The sequence below is a fragment of the Galeopterus variegatus genome, unplaced genomic scaffold, assembly GCF_000696425.1.
Source record: "Galeopterus variegatus unplaced genomic scaffold, G_variegatus-3.0.2 Scaffold6896, whole genome shotgun sequence".
Taxonomy (NCBI): domain Eukaryota; kingdom Metazoa; phylum Chordata; class Mammalia; order Dermoptera; family Cynocephalidae; genus Galeopterus; species Galeopterus variegatus.
In genome coordinates this window covers 34,379-57,272 of record NW_007733007.1, presented here as the reverse complement: position 1 = coordinate 57,272, position 22,894 = coordinate 34,379, and the positions used below count along the sequence as shown (strand labels likewise).

The 22,894-nt window shown below is 54.1% G+C and overlaps 1 protein-coding gene across 1 annotated transcript in view; it reads right to left on the bottom strand.

The window, feature by feature from the left end:
- Positions 1-22,894, bottom strand: part of ARHGEF10L (Rho guanine nucleotide exchange factor (GEF) 10-like) — a gene marked incomplete at both ends in the record, with an annotated part of 83,431 nt that overhangs the window by 59,256 nt on the left and 1,281 nt on the right. The window contains 4 exons of the mRNA XM_008591396.1: positions 1,556-1,725; positions 5,429-5,512; positions 6,906-6,997; positions 22,380-22,413. Coding sequence (XP_008589618.1) covers positions 1,556-1,725; positions 5,429-5,512; positions 6,906-6,997; positions 22,380-22,413 — 380 coding nt within the window. The remainder of the gene's footprint in view (positions 1-1,555; positions 1,726-5,428; positions 5,513-6,905; positions 6,998-22,379; positions 22,414-22,894) is intronic.

Genomic DNA, 22,894 nt, shown 5'->3' with positions numbered 1-22,894 from the left:
CTGCCCAGGGGGCTTAGGGGCCCCATAACCAAAGCTCCCTTCCCTACAGCAGCGCACGCTGACCCTTCTGAAGTACATGAAGCGGGGCCGGTGCCAGGACCTCTGCCAGGGCCACTCCTCCAACCTGGAGTGCCTTTCTTTCCCATCTCCTCTGGCCTCCGAGCCAAGCCCCAACTCGCCCCTCTCAGAGGCCTGCTCCATCGGTCTCACTGGTCCCCACCTGCATCAGGCACACGGCCAGGCTGCACGCAGGCTCATGTTTTCAGAAAGGCGTTTTTGTCCTTATTTTTGACAGATTGTTTCATATTCAGCACCTCCTCCTAGACCATAAATGTTCGCTGAGCCTGGGTCAGGTCTTCCTGTTCCAGTGTATCCCAACCCACACCAAAAATATGGACTTCGCACACAGTAGGTGTCATAGATGTTTCACTTTTTTGGGCCAGCAAGCCATTAAGGCCATCTTCCACAGCCCAGCCATAGAGGCCCAGCCCTGAAAAGACAGGGGCTCAGGGAGACCTGCTCAGCCCTCAGACCTGCTCAGGACCTGGACAGCCCGTCTGCTCTGAGGAAAGGCTACCTGAACACTCTTAGATGTGTGTGGCTCTGGCCCCCTCCCAAAGGGGATCCCCAAACTCAGAAACAGGCAGAAGGCCCCAGGCAAGACTTAGTGCCGGGAAGGGCTCAAGCTGGCCCTATAATCCCAGCCCTGGCCTGGGCCCCTGCTCTCATCCCTGCCCGGCCTTCGTAGGACTGGCCCACATGGGGCACTCCCCCTGCCTGTCTGTGTGTCTTTAAAAGGAGGCTGAGAGGGACCCGGTCACCTCTGTCAGGCAGGGACTGCAAGAAGCTGCTCCTGTTAAATTACAAATCCCAGCGTGGACAGACTCTGCCTTCTGATAGCATCTACAGAACTATATGGGAGGAGGAAGGGTATCATAGGAAAGGAGGAACCAGACGATGTGTCCCCCTTCAGCTTCAGTGGCTCCTTCCACGAAATAGGCAGAATGATCCCTGTTCCGGGCAGAATCACTAGAAAAACCAAATGCATGAATGGCACTTTGAAAGGCCTTGGAAAGAAGCCTTCCAGGCAGCTCGAGCTCAGCCCCAGCAGCCTCTGCTTGTTCACGGCTGCAGGACAGAGAAGACCATGTGGGTCTGAGTGCTGGTCTGAGAAGGCATCCAGTAGGGCAGAGAGATCCAAGTGCCAACTCTAATCAAACAGTTGGGCTCCTAGAGCAGCATATTGAGAATGATTCTGAAGCCTTTTCTGACCCCATGAGCATCGTGATCAATTGACAAGGTCTGCCATAGGAACGGGGTAGGGGTAACACCTGTGCCAGGTACTAACCATCCCCATCCTAGGTTCAGAGCTCTCCGCAGCTGAGCAGCAACTCCCGAGGGTCACTTCCTATTTCAGGATGACCTGAGCCTCTTACCACTCTCTCACCACACATGCCTGAGAGTCACTGGTGCCCCGATGGAAGTCTCAGGCCTGGCCCTCACCACCCCACTTACCCCCTCCCTGAAGGTGAGAGATGCCCCCCAGTCCCCTCACCTTGGGCTGGAAGGACACTCGGTGCTTGGCAGGCTCCACCTCCGGCTTGGCCTCCTCCCCGGAGTCCTCACTGTAGCTCTCGAATTCGCTGGAGCTCCAGCCTAGGTCCTCCGCCTCCCGAGGCACCCCGTCCTGGTGCACATCTTTGTACAGCAGGTTCCTCTCTGCCCCTGCAGGCCAGGGGACAGGGCTAGTGAGCCAGAGGCACCGAGGCCAAGCCTACCAGACGTGGAGCCTCAGACCCAGCTCCTGAACCCAAGTGGGTGACGGGGAGGGCTGGGGAGGACGGAGTGTGGAGAGTGAGGCCCTGGCCCCGGGCTCCAGCTCGCCTTCCTCGACCACAGCATGCAGCCATGACAACACATTGCCCACCTCATAGGGTGAGGAGGGCAGGAGAAAATGAAGAAAAGCACAAGAAATGTGACAGACAGCAGACTCTGTAATTTCCTTTATATATCAGCATTACACTTCTGTGATCTGAATGCTCCTTCGGGGTCTCCTTGACATTTTTTGGTGGAAACGAAAAGCCCTAGGGTCGAGGCCCTGCTCGGGCCCACAGCATCCACACAGTAAAATGAAGACTGTCAGGGCATTAAATGAGTCGGCACAGGAAAGGGGCTGGCACAGAGCCTGGTCCCTTCCCCAGGATCCCTCATCCCAAAGTTGAGTTCCCATGTGGGTCCAGGATGGTCCAGTAGGGGGCGCACCTGGCCCAGAGTCCAAGAGTGTTTCCTTCTCTTTCAATGCTCTCCACAGGGAAATGCCTTGGACTGAAAACCCAGGGACAAAGAGCTGAGAGTCCTCTGGTCTGGAGGGACAGATCTGAAGGCTGAGGTAAGAAAGCCACTGTCCCGAGTCCCAGCCCAAGTTCCATCACTGGGCCATCTTGGGCAAGGCCCTTTGCCCTTCTGGGCTTCATGTCCTTTGTTATCTGGGGAACTACAGACCTCACAAAAGTGAGGTCAGACTCCAAAAAGTATATGAACGTGCAGATGATCTGTCCACGCAAAAGAAGGGTATGCCTTGGGAAGGGTTTAAAAAATCCACTCAGAAACAACTGTGCTGAAGAACAGGCAGCTCTCGTTATCTGAGCCCTCTCTGCAAACTGGATATAATAAACTGATAGGTCAAGTAAATAAAATATGGACAAGAAGCTCTTAGCAAAGAGCCTGGCATGGTGCATGCACTCGACCAAGGAGAGCTGATCATCACTCGTGGTGACTCTGGGTAGGCTCCGGTTTCACTGCACCGACCCAGAGCCCTCAACTCCACCCCACAGGAAAGCTGGTGTCGGGGGAGGAGATCTTCATCCAAAGAACAAAACAGATGTACTGAGGCTTAGCAAGACTCAGGTCCCAGGACCAGGAGAGAACATGAGGCTATTTTTAAGCAAAGATAATAGTGACTAATGTCTCTAGAGAGTGGAGCAGAGGTGCACAGGCTGTGACCTTCACAAGGCTGGGCTGATTGTCCTATTACTGCAGTGGAGGCCCTGAGAATAGTGACTAAAGAGGCAGGTCCCAGCTCTTGGGGTTTCCCTGGAACAAGAACCACAGTAGCTTCTGAAGGTCTAGCTTCCATCTTCAGTGTGCAGCATGTCCCAGAAGCTCTGCGTGCTTGGCAGGGTGTGCACTATCACCCCCTCCTATTAGACAGATGAGAAAACAGCAGAAGGCAGTGGGGGACGAACAGAGAAGAGATGTGGCTGGCTGGGGTCAGACAGTGAGCAGGGCTGGGACTCCACGCATTCATCATGCTGCTGTCCACTGAGGACCCAGCTGTCCTGATGAGATCACCTGCAGCCCATTTAGAACTATCCTCTCCAGTAGAGGCAGAGTTACCAGACTCCTGAGCCTATGGTGGAGCCTAAGTGCCAATTCCTCACCCTTCAGGGACCTCACAGGGTCCCCCTGCCTCCTAGTGCCTCAGGCTTCACTAATGCTCAAAATACAGCCCCCTTTCTGAAGCACTCATGGCCACCTGCTCAGTGCCCTACATCAATTTTCTCATGAATACACACCACAACCCTAGGACATAACTATTATTGCCCCAATTTTACAGATGGGTCAACTGAGGCCCAGAGAGATTAAGCAGTTCTCTGTGCGATACTCCCCAAAGGCCTAGGAGTTCAGGGTGATCTTCTGATTTTATATGAAGAAGCCAAGGCCTAAAGGCACAAAGCCCTGTGCCCAAATCAATGGCAGAGCCAGGATTTCAACCCAGGGCTGTGTGTGTCCACTGGCACGTATGGCCTGCACCTTGCCTGGCAACCTCCTCTCCAAGCTCCCGCTAAGCCCACATCAGCCCCAGGCAGACCAGTGCTGGGGCCCTCGGCAGGTGCAGCGCTAACCACAACAGCCAGCAGTGGCCCTGTGTGCAGAGCCTGCAGAGGGCCAGGCCCTGAGCTGAGCTCTTTACATCTTCATCTGGCTCGATCCTCCCACAGCCATGTGAGTGGAGCTCGCAGGTGGGGCTCTCAGTCCTCAGTTTGTAGGCTCAGAGCTGGGATGCAAATGCAGACTGCCTGACTCCCAGGCCACCTGCTTTTAACCACCTCAAGGTAAGACAGCAAGGGCGTGCCAGATCCTCCCAGACCCTGAGGACGGTGAACACGGTGGCCAAATCATTAATTGCTTGATTTTCAGGTGGGAAAACAGTCCAAAGTGGTAAAATGATACCTGAAGCCCCTCAACCACTGAGTTCCTCAGCCATTCCCACCCATGAGATCTGGGGCCTTCCTATAAGGCCCTCCTGCCCCCAACACAGTGTTCTGTGTCCCCATCTCTCCCACATTCAAATGGGCTAAAGCAGGAAATGTGCTCCCAGCACATCCTGGACTTGCTAAAGGGACGAGAACATTGTTGGTCCATCTGTCCCTGTCCCTGGGACAGGAGTCAGGAGCATGACTCTGGCAGTCCTTGGACCTTGTCATGTTGTCTGTGGTCCCCCTCCTGTTGGACTGTGTCAAGGCCACCCCTACCAGACTAAGAGCTCCTCAAAAGCAGGGGCTGTTTCCCCCTTTACATGGGGACCCCTGAAAACAGGCAGAATAGTGTAGCAGTCAGGCAGACGTCCGTTCAAATCCTGGCTGTGTGATCTCACGCTGGTGGCTTAACCTCTCTGATAAAACTGGAGCCATGAGCCCTGCCCCGCTGACCTCATGAGGGTGATTGAACAGTGCGATCAGACATGCTTCATCTGTCATAAGATGCCACCCCAATCCTCCTGGAGTAGGGGCCAGAGCACTGGACTTGGAGTCACAATGACCCAGGCTCAAACCCCAGCCCTGCCTCTACAGTTTCCTTGTCTATAAAATGAAGACATAATACCCCAAATCAAAATTTGGAAGATTCCATGATTCAAAATTGGAAGAGTAACTTGGCCTAATGTGTCCACGCAAAGATGTCCTATACTGTTCGTTATTAGTCAGTATTCCTCCAGCAGGACTTACCCCTCCCCCACCCCATTTCTCCTGTGCAGCCACAATCCCAGAGCAGGGCACAGGGCTTTCCAGAGCTTTATCTCCTTTACCCTTCGGATTTAACAATCTGTCATCCCCAACTGCCCTAAGAAGCCTGGACTATCGCCCCATTTTCCTGAGAGAGGAACCAAGGCTTGGAGAGGTGAAATGTCTGCAGGGGACCCACAGCCAGAGGGTCACCCTGCCCATGACATGCAGGCCCGGTTAGGCCAAGCCAGGCCATGCCATCTGCAGACTCTCCCTGGATGACTGCAGTGGTTTTCAAAAGCAAGAAGGAGGGGCATTGGGCTGGGTGGGGATGGAAGGAACCGGAAGGAGAAGACCCTCAGCAGGCTCCACCCACCCTCCCCTGTGAGAGACAGAGAGGAGGCAGAGCATGGAAGAGACCCTACCAGGCTGATGGGCATCCAGGCTCTCGCAGGGGACGTCGTCATAAATCACATCTTCCTCCAGGGCAGGGAAAGTGAACCGGTCGACTGGGCATGGAGGGGGAGAGAAAGAGCACGCACGCGGGCTGTGGTGGCTGTGGTGGCCGCAGGCTGTGGTGGCCCCGGGCCCAGGCGCTGCTGGGCTGACATCAGCTGGTGCACCACAGCATCCTGACCGCCCCACCAGCACCGCGCAGCCCAGCCCGGAGCCCGCCAGCTGCTCTCGGGGGATGCTGCCACCCCCGATCCTCCCCACCCCCAGCNAGGCGCTGCTGGGCTGACATCAGCTGGTGCACCGCAGCATCCTGACCGCCCCACCAGCACCGCGCAGCCCAGCCCGGAGCCCGCCAGCTGCTCTCGGGGGATGCTGCCACCCCCGATCCTCCCCACCCCCAGCTCCTCCAAGGCACCCTCCCAGTGACCATGCAGACTCCCCTGCCCCCCTGCTATCCGCAGGCCTGCCCATCTGGCTGACGCCGCAGCTGCTCACGGCACCTGCAGGGAGCATGAGGCATCGCGGCACCTGTGCCCTGGCCCTGAGCATCTGCAGTCGCCCTGGCCCTGGGACCAGCCCCTCCCCTGCTGAGCAGACTGGGATTTGGAAAACCAGCCCCCACCCCTGGCAGGAGAGTGTCCTGACCCCACAGAGCCCTGTCAGAGCCTGATCCTTGACCCCCTCTTCCTCCTCCCACACCGACTCTGCCTCTCTCCAGTTCCCTCCTTCCCACCCTTGGCCTCCCTCCTGGCTCCACCCCACCCCCACCCCAGAGTGAAGGGACTGAAAGGCAAAAGGGGCCGCATCTCTGGCCTTCCATGGCTCCCTGTTGCTATGGAAAACCTAAGCGTGGCCTTGGAGGCCTGCCCAGAGGAGCTGGGGAGGAGCCGGGGGATCACAGCCTCACCTTGTCCATTCACCCCCGGACCGGACTGAGCCACTGGCCGCTTCCCCAAGTGCCAGGCGTCCCCTCACCCTCAGGCTCTTGTGGTACAAGCCAGTCCCTCTGCCTTAAACCCTCTTTGCTAACTGCTGCTCCCTCCCTCTCTGCCTTCAGGACTCACCCTGGCACCTACCCACACACCTGCCCACCACGTGGTAACTGCCTGCCTCTGCGTCTGCTTCTGCCTCCAGAGGGACCTCGTCTGGGTCACCTGGGTCCTCCCACTGCCAGGCCCACCCTGGTCTGTTGTGGGAGCTTTGCAAGTACTCGAGGAACAGATGCATGGTGGAATGTGTGATCTACGCCTGGACCACTATTGTGGGCAGTGGTTGGTCACCTCTGAGCAGCGACCAAGACCACAACAGCCCTCCCAGTGAGGACGACCTCTCAGCTAACAAGGGCCCAGGTCCGCTCTCTAGGCCTGGAGGAGACTACGAGACTGTCCTGGCACTCTCCTGGCACTACCTGGGGGGGGTGGCGGGCAGGGGGCAGGGGAAACTTACTGCGACGGGAGCTCTTCCGCTTCCAGCTGGAGCGCCGGACCCCAGAGAAAGTTGCGTACACAGCATCCCCATTGCTTACCACGGCTGGCACCCTGTGGGCCAAGAAACCTGCTGATGAGCCAGCAGGGACAGGGACAGCCCCTTGAAGCTTCCGCAGCCCCTCACCAGGTCGGCGGGGCATGCGACGGGCCAGGCCACCAGGGAGGCCCACGGCAGGGCCGGCCTTCCACAGGCCACTTCGCCTCTCGTTTCCCCGTCTTTGGAAGGCACCATAGGCCCGACCTGCTCCTCTCTTTCTACTTAGTGTTAAGAGCAAATGTGCTCACAGTGATCAGTAATTCTCGACGCACAGAGCCCATCATTCCTCCAGTGCAGACTCAACGGGAATCTCCACCTCTCCATCACCCCACATGCAAGATGAAGGTCATGGGGGGACAGGGGGTCCCTGCCTCTTGCAAGAAACAAGGACTTGCAGAGTTTCAAAAGACTACACGTGGGAGGTAGAGCTAATCCACACACACACACTTCAACATGGGCTGGACCCACCGCCTCACTTCCGAAGAACAGACACATAGACGGGAAACAGCAGAGGACCCTGGCACACGTGGCCTCAAGCACGTGACAAAGGTGAGCATCTGCAGAGATGTCACACGGGTGCCATGCACCCTGGTGTGCTGTTGCAAGATGGCACCTCACTCAAAACCCATAACCCCGTTCTAATCATGAGAAAAACACCACACAAACCCAGACTGGGGGACATCCTACAAAACATCTGGTCATTACTCCTGCACATCCTCAAGGTCATGGAGACCAAGGAAAGACTGAGAAACTCATAGGCCAGAGGGGGCTAAGGAGACATGATGATTAAATGCAACGTGGGATCCTGGATTGGATTCTGGAACAGAAAATGGACATGAGTGGAAAAACTGATGGAATCCACAGGAAGTCTGGAGTCTAGTGAATGGTAATGTACCAACACAGGTTTCCTAGTTTTGACAACTGTACCATGGTCATATAAGATGTTAACAACAGGGACACAGGGCGAGGGGGTATATGGAACTCTATGGACTACCTTTCCAACTTTTCTATAAATCTAAGATTATTCCAACATGAACTTTTTTTAAGTCCAGGTTCAAAAAACACAAAGACCACTTATGCCAACCTAGAGGGTAGAGGCCTTAGATTGTCTGAGACAGCAGCCACCATTGCCAAGGAATCAACTTGAACTTCCTGGCACCTGAGCCCTTAGCAGAGGATGAGAGGGTGATAGAGACTAGAACGGTGCGGAGAGAAGGGAGGGACAGAGAGGAGGGGATTTCCACTCCTGAGCACCTCCTATGAGCCAGGTCCTTTGCCTCATCTCCCAACACCACCAAGACGTGGATCCTGGCATCCTTCTCATTTTGCAGGGGAGTAGAGGAACCTGCCCAAGATCACTCCTGCCCAGGGAGTGGCCAAGCCAGATCATGAAGCCAGCTTGCCTGGCTCCAAAGCTGGCCTCCTACTATGGCGCCCAGAGCCCCTTGAGTAACAGGGCCTGGAGAGCCATGATGATGAATGTTCCCTGTCTGTGCTGTCCAGCAAGCACGGTGGCCATCAGCCACGTGCGGCTACTGAGCGCTTGAAGTGGGAGTAGTGTGACTACGGAACTTGACTTTTAATTCTACTCATTTTATTTTATTTATTTATTTTTTTTTGTCTTTTGTCTTTTTCCATGTCCGGCAACGGATCGCAACCCTCAGTGTTGCCCCCGTACCGGACCGGGGACCGGCAATGGGATCGCAACCCTCGGTGCTGCTCCCGCGCCTCGCTCAGCCAGTGAGCGGGAACCGGTCTGTATGTGGGATCCGAACCCTCGGACGGGAGCGCCGCCGTGTTTCCCAAGCGGCGCACTTATCCAGTGCGCCACCGGGCCGGCCCTAATTCTACTCATTTTAAATAGCCACACGTGGGCAGCGCAGGTCTAAGTCACCTGCACTATTGCAAAAGCAAGTCTCCGCTCACATTGTACTGCCAGGCCTCAGTAGTGTCACCCCGGGGTGAGGAAGGCAGCACATTTCAGTCCTGGGGTGATGCTTTCCTCTGACAGGAAGTTTTTTCCGTGTCCGGCAACGGATCGCAACCCTCAGTGTTGCCCCCGTACCGGACCGGGGACCGGCAATGGGATCGCAACCCTCGGTGCTGCTCCCGCGCCTCGCTCAGCCAGTGAGCGGGAACCGGTCTGTATGTGGGATCCGAACCCTCGGACGGGAGCGCCGCCGTGTTTCCCAAGCGGCGCACTTATCCAGTGCGCCACCGGGCCGGCCCTAATTCTACTCATTTTAAATAGCCACACGTGGGCAGCGCAGGTCTAAGTCACCTGCACTATTGCAAAAGCAAGTCTCCGCTCACATTGTACTGCCAGGCCTCAGTAGTGTCACCCCGGGGTGAGGAAGGCAGCACATTTCAGTCCTGGGGTGATGCTTTCCTCTGACAGGAAGTAAAGGCCAAGAGGGGACAGGGCTGTTCTGGACTAGGAGGAGGAGTGCTGAGGTGAAGGGACCCACCTGAGCCCATCTCTGTAACAGCTGTTTGGCTGGACAGTCTCCCGGCCACAGACCCTCTTTGCTTTGATATGTAACCATGACAATAGGTGATCTTTACAAAGCACCCGCTACTACAAGCTGCTTCCTTTGCTTTACATATATGTGCAAATTTAGTTTCACAGGTACACATAGGAGGTAAGCACTGTTATCCCCATTCTGCAGATGGGGAAACTGAGGCTCACAAAGACTCAATTCCTTACCCAAAGTCGCTCGGCTAACTAGAAGGAGCTGGGATCTAAAGCTAAGTCTGTCTGCCTGCAAAGGCTGTGGTTCTTTCAACTAGACCACTTGGAAGCAGAGAATTCACATTTAAATGTCCACCTACAAAACAGACTCACTGTGTCATAAAGTCACCTAAACTCTTGCCTATTTAGCCACCATTTTTAAAAAAGGAAGGAGAGCAACAGCCCTCAGCATAGAATCAGAAGCGCTCATTCAAGTCTCTGTCTGCTGTGGTCTGAACATTTGTGTCCCCCCAAAATCTGTACGTTGAAACTCTTACCCTCAAGGTGATAGTATTAGGCTTTTGGGAGGTGATGAGGTCATGAGGGCAGAGACCCCATGAATGGGATTAGAGCCCTTATAAAAGAGGCCCTAGAGAGATCCCTTGCCCTTTCCACCATGTGAGAACACAGCAAGTGTCATCTATTTATAAACCTGGAAACGGGCCCTCGTAAGACACTAAATCTTCTGGCATCTTGATCTTGGACTTCCCAGCCTCCAGAACTGTGAGAAATAAGTTTCTATTGTTTGTAAGCCACCTAGTCTACGGTATTTTCTTATAGCAGTCTAAACAGACACCATTCAAGAGAAATTGTAACACTCAGCTCCAAGACTCCAGTGCAGCTTAACCAAGAGAACACCGAAGAAGATGCTGTGTAAACTGTAAAGGTGACATCGAGGTGCATATGGGAATTAGTGGGTGAGGCCAGGCAGCTTCTGAGAGATCTGGAAGTACTTTATGAGCATACTAATAGCCAAAGACAGGCTGACGTATGAACCTCCTGGTTGCACGTTATCAAAGCACAGTGAGCAGCCAGCCCAGACACTGGTCCTGGCATCCTGGGCTGTGTCAGGGGGGCGGGAGGGCATCCATACAGCATAAAGAAGTCACCTTCGTGCCGACCCCCGCTGCCCAAGTCACCTGGCCAGCAAGTGGCACAGCTACAATCTGAACCAAGTTAACCTGCCTGCAAAGCCTTGCTCTCAACACCAGTTCTGCTGCCCCCCAGACTGGAGCAGGTATTCTCCAGGCAGACGAAGAGGGGGAGATGGCTTCCCAGGCAAGGGAAAAGAAGTAAAGCAGGAGTAGGAGGAAGCACAAGCAAAGTTCTGGCTCAAGGTAAGCGTGTAAGGAGAGCAGGGCAAGAAATAAGGCTGGGGGTGTGTGGGACTGTGAGCATAGCTGACTCCATATTGAGTCCTTACCACTTGTTATGTCTTTCTGAGAGCTTTGCCCATAAAGTTATACAGTAACTGGGGGTGAGATAGTTAGAACAGCAGATAGGAACAACGTGCTGACTGTAAAGATGGCATGATCAAGTACCAGTGTGGCGATAAGCCAGCCTGGCCACCTGCATCAACATTTGGATCTAGTTACACTAAGCTTGTTTACTGCTTATATAAACTTGAGCTTGGACAGAAGGTGGTGCGGAGAAGTTTGGGATATGCCTTTGTGTTGTCATCTGTCTGACCCGTCACCCTGTATGTCAGTTCCCCTGTAATGAAACTCTTTGCTTTACTGCATGGAATGAACTATTTGTTTTGTCTCAAGATACCTTTCCAGTTTGGTAGATATTCTGCCCTTGGCCCACCTTCAGACAGGGTGCATCCTCCCTCCTTGCCCCTTCCTGCTGCCTCCTAAGGCCACTGACCCACCCTGCACCCACCCAGGGCACAGCCTCTCCCAGCTGCTGTCAGAGGAAGCCACACAGGGCCCTGCCGGCTGGAAAGTCAGATCCTCCCTCTGAGCAAACACTCCTTCTGGGGCCTCCCCAAAGGCTCCAGATAGTAAAAGAGCCATAAAACCAACAAGAGGCCAATTATCTCAGCCTTATCTGAGCTTCCTGCACTCTCATGCCTCTCAGCTTGCAGTGAGAGCAAGGCCAGAGATTAAGACGATACCTGGGCTTACAAGGTGAGTCCACAGCCGCCCAAATGCAAAGGAAAGAAGCCAAATCCATGGAGAGGAACTCCAAGAAGCAACAGCCATGGAGGCAGGAGATGGATAAAAGGACCTCTCCCAATGCCCCCGACCACCAATATTCACTGTAAGACGATACCTGGGCTTACAAGGTGAGTCCACAGCCGCCCAAATGCAAAGGAAAGAAGCCAGATCCATGGAGAGGAACTCCAAGAAGCAACAGCCATGGAGGCAGGAGATGGATAAAAGGACCTCTCCCAATGCCCCCAACCACCAATATTCACTGCGACCACCAATATTCACTGTTGGCCAGATGTAGCTCAAGTACACCCAAAGGTCGCTGGCATGTCTCTGGTCCATGGAACTCCAAGCACCTTTGTGCCTTCCTCCCCTTTCTCCAGAGAGAACAGGCAGGAGGGGTGTGGGCACCCGACACCAGCAGGGACCTGCTCTATCCTGGCCACCTCGCACCATCAGCCCCAGCACACAGTCAGCACTCACCGACAGAAGCCTGCCCTGGCCTATTTTAAAGAGAAGAAGCCCCACCCCACAGAACAGCAGTGCCCCTGCCCTCTGCAGCTGCTGGTACAGTCCCCAGTTTCTCAGTCAGCCTCTATGGACAACAGACTCCACAGGGTCCCTTCCCAGAGGCTGCATAGTGTGGGCGGTCAGGGAGGAGACCCCCAAAACCAGAACAGTCTGAGGATTCCTGGCTGTCTGGGCCCAGATGTATGGGCATTCCAGGGTCTTTTCTAGGACAAGTCACAAAAAAATATGAAAGGGAAAAGAATTCCACCTTTGGGGAATAGAAAGGACCAGAATAGCATTTGCCTTATAAGGTCTGAGTAAAACCCTGTCTGTGGCATGGGGAGGCTGTGGCGGTCACTCCCCCAGGACGGCCCCACTCAGAGTATCACCACCCACCTCCGGAAATGCCCCACCACCACCATGCAATCCCCATAACCGACAGACACAAAAGAAAAGCAAAAACTGTGAGCCCCGATTAGGCCTGCTGCCAGGTCTCTTTTCAACCCTGGCCGCTCTCTGGTTCGTATAGCATGTTAAAACCAAAGGATCTTAAAGATCATCTAGTCCCAAGATTCAAAACCGGTTGCTCATTGGAGTCACCCAGGGAGCTTCTAAAAGATACCAGAGCCAGGGCCCCTACCCTAGCGACCCTGACCATTGGTCTGGGGAGGGGTCCAGATTTGGGTGTCTTTAAAAGCTCCCTGCTGGGGCCAGCCCGTGGCTCACTCGGTAGAGTGCAGTGCTGATAACACTAAGGCCACGGGTTCGGATCCCATATAGGGATGGCCGGTTAGCTCACTGGGTGAGCGTGGTGCTGACAACACCAAGTCAAGGGTTAAGATCCCCTTACCAGTCATCTTTTTTTTTTTTTTTTAAAAAAAAAAAAAAAAAGCTCCCTGCTGGCTCCAAGGTGCAGACAGAGTTGAGAACTGGGGATCACAGCCTCAAGGGGTGAAGAGGCATATGCTCCAGAGCCAAGAGACCTGGGATAAAACCAAGGCTCTGCCACTCGGCTGTGTGTGCTGGGACAAGTCACTTAATGTGAAACGGGGCAAATCATTGCTTCTACTTCCTGTTGTTCAATAATGCACGTGAAGCACTTAGCACCTCTCTATGCCTCAGTTTCCATATGTGTGAAATGGGGTGAGCTCTCGGGGCTCTGGTAAGGAGCAAATAAAGAAGGCATGTAAAACCCTTAGCCTAGAGTCTGGCACGGGGCAAATGCTCATGTGTGCTACTTTGCTTCCCCATCCTACTCCCCACTCCTCCTCCAGGTACGGGGTCCCTCGATGGCGGCACAGCAGCACCTCCAGGCTGTGTGTGTTCACATCTTCATGCTGCACCGGCCACCCCTCACACATGCGAGGGTTCCAGAACCCAATCTGTTCTGTGCCACTTACTGAATGATTAGAGGGGTGAGGAGCCACCCAGAGGAAGTCTGGGGAGGGGCCCCCATGTAGCATCCATAACACAGTCCTCAATAGGGAGCGAGTGTCAAGGCCACCCAGGGAACCAGCTCTACACAGCCTGGTCCCACAACCACAGATGCTGATCCAAAGCGTGGCCTCGGCCTTTTGCTCTGTGCATGGTGCACAGCCCTCCCTCCCTGACATCTTGGGGACCCGGCACTCGGGTACCATGGACAGGCACAGCACCCCCATCAATAACTCATCAAGAGCCATGTGGGGTGTTGTAGAAGAATACAAGTTCCCATGGTATGGGATACACAAGCTCATGATAGGTAATTACGTAAAAAAGTGAACCAAGAAACAGCATGTGCACAAAAACCACAGTTCTATAGTAGAAAATTATGTATACTTGTATATGTGCATAGCAAAGAAACTGGACAGAAACACACAGCGGTAGAATTAAAGGTTGCTTTCAGTCTGTCACTCTCTGTCCTTTCTACTTTTTCTACAATAGACATGTATGACTTTTACAAAAAGGAAGGAAGGACATCTCAGGTAATGTTAAGCAATAGACTGGCTAGTGTAGGGTCCCTTGTACCCCAGAGTCTGCCCCGGAAAGATCTGTACTCTTTGGGAAGGTGACAAGGAGCAGCTCACTGACCGGGCATCTGATCCTTCACATCTCATTTCATCCTCCCAACAGCCCCATCAGGTGGGTCTCATCATCCCACCCTACAGAGAGGAAGTTGAGGGTCAGGCAGATAAGTCAATGGACAGGGTCCCATGGCCAACATGCGGGGTGGGCAGGATCCAACCCAGATCTATGCAGGAGCTGGTGGAACCAGAGGGTTTAGAACACAGGTTCTGGAAGCCAACAGGGTTTAACCATGGCTCTGCCTCATCTCGCTCTGTGACCTCGGGCTGATGTCCAGTCCTCTCTGTGCCTGTTTCAGCACCCGTAAAATGGGGATTGTAATAGTGCCTGCCCCATGAGAGCATCACGAGGATTAATGAAATAAGGGAGATAAAGCTCTTAGAGCAGACCCCGGCATAGAATAAGTGCTGAATACATACAGGCCGTCATTACCTGGCTATAGAGCCCATACACACACCCAGGCACATAAAAATAATACAACCTGGCATAGAATGCCAGCCCTTCCAACCCGCGCCATCGTAGGCACTCAGTAAAGATGTGCTGGATGCAAGGACAGAAGTGAAGGGCAGTAGGAGTCCCAGCCAGTCAGCAGAGGGGCCAAGGGCTGCCCGAGCACTGTCCTGGACACACAGAGAGGGTGCACAGGAAAAGAAAACAGAGCCCCTGGTCTTGGGCTTTGTGCTCAAGCACTGCCACCTGCCAGCTTAGCCCCCTTAGACAAGTGGCTCTATCTTGCTGGATCTGCAAAGTGGGACCCATAATAATTTCCTCTTTCCAGGGCTGGTGTGTCAGTCTCCTATTGCTGCTGTGACAAATTACCACAAACTTAGTAATTTCAAACACAAATTTATTATCTTACAGTTGTGTAGGTCAAAAGTCCAAAATGGGTTCACTAGGCTAAAAGCAAGGTGTCCGCAGGGCTACGCTCCTTCCAGAGGTTCTAGGGGAAAATCCACTCCCTTGCCTTTTCCAGCCTCTATGGCCTCCTGTATTCCTTGGCTCACGGTCTCTTCCTCCACCTTCAGTCAGCAGCGTGGCACCTTTCCATCTCTCTCTTTGACTCAGACCCTCCTGCCTCCTGCTTATAAAGATCCTTGTGATTACACAGGCCCACCCCGATAACCCAGGAAAATCTCCCCATCTCAAGATCCTTCACTTAGTCACATCCGCAAAGTCCCTTTGCCATGCAAGGTAGCATATTCACAGGTTCTGGGGGTTAGCATATGGAAATCTTTGAGGGCCGGGAGGGCCATTATTCTGCCTGCTGCAGTTGCGGCCAGAATCAAAACAAGATGAGTACAAAAAGGGCTGTATAAACTGTAAAGTCTGTGCACATGTGAACTAGTAGTATTGCACCCACTTCAGGGGTTAGCATATGGAAATCTTTGAGGGCCGGGAGGGCCATTATTCTGCCTGCTGCAGTTGCGGCCAGAATCAAAACAAGATGAGTACAAAAAGGGCTGTATAAACTGTAAAGTCTGTGCACATGTGAACTAGTAGTATTGCACCCACTTCATGCCAGGCACTAGGGATGAAAGATTAAGGCAGAGCCCTATGGCTGCAGGGATCCCGCATGGGATTCTCAAGATTCTACAAAGGGCTATTTACTCAGTACGACACACGGTTACATCGTGTGTACCTTTCCAGGGGAGGGGCCGCATGGCTTTTATACTGGGTCCTCAAAGGGCCTGGGATCCTGTGGAAACTGAGAACCTTGGTAGCCAGGGGTGGAAAAGAAGGAAAGAGTACAGAAAAAATACAGTTTTTTCCAATTTAGGGACTTTGCAAGGGGCCTGAGAGACGTCTCTAATGGAAAGAGGGACTTGGTCCCCATAACCCTCCCATGAGGGACTCTATGGCAGGGAGAGCTGACACCTGTCGGGCCTCAGGCTCCACACAGACCCTGCAGGACAGGACACAGGAGGCTCAAATGCTCTGGATTTGGGAAACAGCAGGTGTAAAGAAAAGCCTGAGATTCCAAATAACCCCTGACTAGGTCAGCAGCAATCTGGAAAACGTTGAGAATTTCCTCCGGGGACTGGGGGGACACTCCAGCCTGGTTGACCTTCTCTGCCCAGGGTCCTCCATGCTCCCCACACCCAGCAGCCTCAGCAGGCACAAGGCCACAGCCAGGCCGCAGGCAGGCCCTCCAGCGCCCTGTTTCCACTCTGGTCAAACGCTGCTTCGCTGAGCCTGGCCTCCTCTTAACCTGACACTCTCAGCTCCTGATGTATCCAGGTAAAATGGGTCTCCCTGTCCTTTCCAGAAATCCTGCTGCCCTATTCCCTCCCCCAGGCCCCAGGCCCAGGTGACAGAGGCTAAACAATGGGCAGCACAATCCATCTGTCCAGATGAGCCCAGGTAGGGGCAGGACAGTGAGCCAACGAGAGTCACTGCGGCTGGGGCCAGAAACCAAAATCCTGATCCGCTAGGAAATGCCAAGGCCACAGGAGCCCTGTGGGAACAGACACAAAACTAGGCAGGAAAAGCAAACAACCCCACAGGGGGTTGGAGTCCATGGGGCTGTTGCACTCAGAGGTCGGAGGTATGGGCCTGAATCCAGGAAAAGCACAGGAAGCCAGATCCATGGTGCTCACGTTTCCTGGCCACCAATGGGTGCTCAGGGCTGCCCTTCCAAACATGACACCCTCAGTGACAGCTCAAGGTAGATATGAATGCATAGGCTTCAAAGCCCACCAGGAAATGCAAGTCCTGCGGGCTTCAGTGCATGGCTTTGGGGGCAGATAGACCTAGTCCCAGCCCTGCTGTACCCTAGCTCTGTGAGATCTCGGGTGAATTCTTCAACTTTCCAAGTTTCAGTTGCTCACCTGCAAAATGGGATCAATCATAGTCCCCATCTCCTAGGGCTCCTAGTGGTGCAAGTGATAAGGGAATGTGCACGAAATATTTGGTGCAAGGCCGGCCCTGCGGCGCACTCGGGAGGGTGCAGCGCTGGGAGTGCAGCGTCGCTTCCGCTGCGGGTTCGGATCCTATATAGGAATGTCCGGTGCGCTCACTGGCTGAGCGCGGTGCGGGCAACACCACACCAAGGGTTGCGATCCCCTTACCAGTCACGAAAAAGACCAAAAAAGAAAGAAAAAGAAATATTTGGTGCAGTGAGTGGCTCGGCAGGTGGCAGCTGACACCATCAGCACCAGTGGGGTCATTGACTCCAGCTGTGTGGCTTTCAGTCCCCTCATCCACTCTGAGCCTCCCTTCCCCAACCTCTGTCCTGGCCCCAGCAGCTGCCAGAGTCAGAATCTAGGTTCAGAGATGTCATTGCCATGCTGACTGTTTTTTCTTTATTTCCATGGAGATGCTGAAAGTCACCTTTCAGACCCCCACTTTGTCCTTCTGTCCACCATTCATTCAACAAGGACATAGTCAGCACTCACCCTGCCCTTGCACAATGCTAAACATGAGGACACAGCAGCAAACAAAATATCTTCCCCCAACAAAAACGAAAGGTTCCTGTCCCCATGGAGGTGACCTGCAGGTGAGGAGACCCATCTCCACACCCCTTCACCCTCACAAGACCTCTGTGCAGTGGGGAGAGGGGCTGCTTTTACCCTGCTCTCATTTCAAGAGAAGGGGCCTGACCCAGAATCACACTCCAGGCAGTTCTTTGGAACATTCCACCAACTACTTGGAACCCATTCTCCCCAGAGCTCAGAGATCATCTCTTAGCAGGCAAAATCCTTACCCGGATAAACACACACACAATGGGATCATTCATATGGAGCCAGCCACACCCTCCCTCCGTGAACCAAGGCAGGAGTTCCTGGAGGCAGGGTGGCCCAGTGGTCGAGAGCCTGGCCTCCAGGTCAGAGGAGCCTTGGTTCTAATCTTTGCTCTGAATGAACATGTACTATCTATGTGTAACCCTGGGCACACCCCCTAACTTCCCTGAGCCTCAATTTCCCCATCTGCAAAATGAGTAATGACAGTGTCTCTTTCCTAGAGATGGAAGGAGTAATGGGCCTGGGCATAGCCCAGTGCCTGGTACACGGTGGACACGATTATTATTATTGCTATTATTACTTGCTGCTGCTATTATTACTATTATCTGCTAACAGATATGTCCCATTGAGGAAAGAGAATGTGCCACCAGTTAACCGAGCACTTTGAAGTTTGTTTTCTCCCAGCAGTGGGAAGAACAAGCTCCCGGCCATCCTCAGTCCTTGGGATGGTAGAGCAGGGTGGCCCAACTCTAAAACTGCCCCATGGGCCTCGGTGGCAACACACACCCAGCAATACCAGCAGCTGGGATTACCCCGTAGTAGCCTGGCTGCCTCCCTCAGTGACCCAGCCAAGCACATGAAGAGAAAGGGAAGCCCACAGGCTTCAAAGCCAGAGATGACCTGACATCCCACTCCTTCCTCATGCAGCTGCCTTCCAAGGTCACCTGCATGGCCCATCAGGTGTGACTCTCTCCACTATGGAGACAGGGGACACAGACTCGCGGGATGGCTGGCCCATGTCCCACAGCTTGTGGGTAAACGCCACATCAAACCCAAGTCTATCTGGCTCCCAAGGGTACAGAGCTCCACCAGCTCCAGAATAACTACAGCAAGTACATTGAACGTGGGTGGCACGGGCCAGCCAGACCAAGCACTGTATCTGCTAACTTGTTTATGCCACACAGAGCCCTGCAGGAGAGTAGATTTAGTATCCCCATTTTACTGATTAAGAATGTGAGGCTTGGGGACAGGAAGCCACTTGCTCAATGACACATCTAGTGAATAGCAAAGCCAACACCCAAAGCCACCTCCATGGTGCACAGCCCAAGTCCCCAGACCCTGGAAGACCCAGACTCTGTCCCTCACTTACCAACCACACTCCTGCTGGGCATCTCACTTCCTCACCAGCAGGGAGGGGGGCTAGGCCTGGCCCGGGAGTGAGGTCACTTTGAGACTAAAGCTCTGCAGAACTGGGCAGTTATTCTAACTGCGTTACCTGGAGCCTCGGGGAGCTGGGGAGCCAGGTAGACTGCCAGGCAAAGTCCAAGGCCACTTCCAAACCTCCCAGCAGGGGCCGTGGAGGAAATGCAGTGAGAAGAGGTGAAATGTCCCCCACTTTGAGATTTGTTTATTCAAAGCAGTGTGTGTGCAGTGACCACCTTTGGGGAAGTTTTTAAAAAAAGAAAATCAAGATTTTTCTTCCTTTCTCTTGGATAACAAGGAGGAGGAAAGGGATCTGTATTGATTCTTCTCCCAGAGGACTTCAGGGTGGAAAATCACCACCCAGGGAAGCAGCTGGAACTTAGGTAAATGGAGGCCTGGAAGGGAGGGAATGAAGCGGGGGGCAGCGTAAAGAGCACTAGACAATGAGTCAGGAGGCCACCAGCAATGTCACTGTGTGACTTCAGGCAAGTCCCAATCTCCCCATGTGTAAAATTAAGGGGCTGGAATGGAGGCCCCTTAGGACTCCTCAGCTGATTAGTGCTCTACAGGGAGCGCATGTTCCATCACTGTTGCCCAGTAAATGACAGTGAAAGCCCTGTCGCCCTGGTTAGAGCACTCCACAGTGATGTTTCTTCACTACCGCTACTGGTGAGACGTGGCCCCAGCAATCCAGGCCCACCCCAGAATCCCAGGCACTGGGCACACAAACCCCATCACCCTGGAAGCATCCAAGCTGGACAGGACACGGGAACACAAATGAACACAATGTGCATACTCAGGAGAGGCTGACGCTTCCCTGACCAGCCTCACTAGTCTTCACCATGCTGCAAGGTGGTTGCCATTATTTCCACCTAACAGGTGGGAAAACTGGGGCTCAGAGAGGTCACAGGCAGCCCAAAGCCACATAGCTACTGAGTGGGGATTTGAACCTCTGAGCTCGTGCCCTGGTGCCTCCAGGAGATGGGGTTCAAGACAGCTGGGGTAACCCCAGGTTGAGTCTGGAATAGGAGATGGGGCTGCAGAGGCCAGGCCCCTTTCCTTGCCCAGAAGTGCCTCGCCCACTCTGAGCAATCCTAACCATCAGGATGATGAAAAGCAACATGGTCTACTCCAGCTCTGGGGACACTGGGTCACTTGGCCCCAGCATGGAGCCTGGAGCCGACCTGACACACGATCTGGCTGCAGAGTCATCAACCCCAAGCTCAGTAGCCTGGTCTCCAGGACACAGCAGGATGCTGGGCCACAGGACACAGAGAGAAGGCAGGGAGAGGAGGGGCCGGGCTGCACATTCCTGACAGAGGGTGTCTCCAGGAGGGTGGCTTGAGAGAGAACCGAGAGCACCAGATCTGGGTAGGGGTTCACTCTGCTCCCAGCCCTCAATCTCTGCTCGGGGGCTTCCTCTGCCCCTTCCCCNCTCTGCTCCTAGCCCTCAATCTCTGCTCGGGGGCTTCCTCTGCCCCTTCCCCACCCCCACCCCCAACTGTGCTCATTTGCTCAGCCAAGATCTCATCCGGAAGTCTTCCTTGACTGCCCCACCCCACCCCACCCTGGCCCCTTTCTAGTCAGTGTCCCAGTCCCCTGGTGATGGAGTTTGGATGTGTTGTCCCCTCCAAAACTCATGTGGAATTTTGATCCCCAATGTGGCAGTGTTGGAAACTGATTGAGTCATGGGGGCGGATCCCTCATGAATGGATTAATGCTCTCCCTGGGGTAAGGGGGATTAATGACTGAGTTCTTGCTCTATTAGTTCCCGCGAGAGCTCGTTGCTTAAAAAGACCCTGGCACCTTCTCTCTCTCTCTTGCTTCCTCCCGCCATGTGATCTACTAGTACCCGCTGCTGGCTGCCTGCCACTTTCTGCCATGAGTAGAAGCAGTCTGAGGCCCGTGCCAGACGCAGCTGTCCCAGAATCGTAAGCCAAATAAACCTTTTTTCCTAATAAATTATCCAGTCTCAGGTATTTATGTTATAGCAACACAAAATGGACTAAAACACCTGGGCATCCTTCCCTGTCCCCCTTTGATGAGTCTGCATCCCCACCAGACTGAGTTTCTCTGCAGCTTCCGTCCTGGCTCACCCTGGAGGGCTGTAATCACTGGGGAGATCGCAGCCATCGCAGACCTCCCCAGCCAGGTGCAGGAGGAATGACTGCTGATTCATTTTAGGTCCCTAATCAGGGAGGAGAGGCTGGCCCCTAATTCTGACCTTAATTACACAGTGGCAAGCCCAGCAGAAACCCGCCCAGGGTCCACCTACTCTGGACAGCAAATTAACAGGTACAAGGACTCCTTCCCCTCCAGGGGCCCAGGGCCTGCAATCTGCATCTCTGAGACCTCCTGCTGAGCAACACCTGCCTGAGAATTAGCCCTCCTTGCTTAGCTCACCCCAGGAAGACAAAGGTAGGCTCGAACACCCCTCCCCCACCAGGGTAGCCAGGATTTAAACTTAGGGCCCCAAATGCCCCTGGCCATTAGACCGACCACTGCTTAGAAGAGGCAGCTCTGAGCACCCAAATCCTGCCCAAGCCCCCAAAAGCGCAGTCCAACCCTACCTGATTTGCCTAAAACCAAAGACAGGCACCTACTGTGAGGCGAGGCATCTTACCCAACGGCCCATTTTACAGATGAGAAAACCAAAGCCTGGAAAGACTGACTTAGACAGGAACTCATGGCCAGCACAGGACGACCGGGGTTAAGACACAGGCAGTCACCCCAGCATCGAAGCCCTTAACCATTAGACTACCCTGCCCCTGACAGGCTCCCAGGTTCCAAGGGGCAGGGTCCCTAACAGGAGTCACAGGAATAGAAATGGTATTGGCAAAGCAAATGACAATGGCAAAAACTATACAATGGGCCAGGCCCTGTGCTGAGTGCCGACTGTCATCTAGTTCTCAGTGACAACCCAACAGAGTGGGTGCTTTCACTGCTTCCATTTACCTATGAACAGACTGACACTGGAGACTTTCAGTGAATCCTCCAAGGCCACACAGCTAGCAAGGGACAGAGGCAGAGATTAGAGTCAGGCCCGTTTTCTGCTATTTCCCAGGCTGTGGGCAAAATAAAGTTGGATGTAATATGAGTTTTAGGAACTGACCTCTCCCCTGCCAAGGAAGGGGTCTTAATGAAATGCCTTCCTCCTCAGCTGAAGCCCTGTCCGGGGCCTCTTGGCCTCAGCTCCACCCTGTCCCCACACCCCTTACCCGGCCTCTCCTGATTTTCCAGCCACCAAAGCAAAGAAGCGAGGTTCACTTACTCTGTCTGGGGCAGTGCAGCCACCGGGTCTGGGTCTGCGGGACAAGAGCAGAGGGAGAGCCAGTCAGGCCAGAGGCTGTCCCCATGGACTCGGCCTACTCCCACCCCTTTCCCAGCCTCCCCAAGGGTGCCGGAGACAGGGCCTGGCCAGCCTGGATGCCTGCCCGGTTCCCGCCTCCCTTCCTAACCACTGCTCAGTCATTAAGCTCCCCTACCTGCCCTACCTGCATCACCCTCACCCCCACGACCCACAGCACAACTCCAATCAGGGCCAGCCCCAGAGCCAGCAGCCCCGCCTGTTCTGGGCCTGCCCCGAGCCCGCTGTCCTCAAGCCTGCAGGAAGTTCCGGCTAGTCTGGTCCACAGATTCTCTCCCAGATCACAGAATCTAAGAGCCCAGAAGCTGCCATTTAACACCAGCCTTATCAGGGCCCTCCCACCCCCAGGGCTGCAGCTCCCCACAACAGACTGGAGAGAGGACCTCAGGGAGGCTGCTGTACTGGCTGGTGTGGATTCT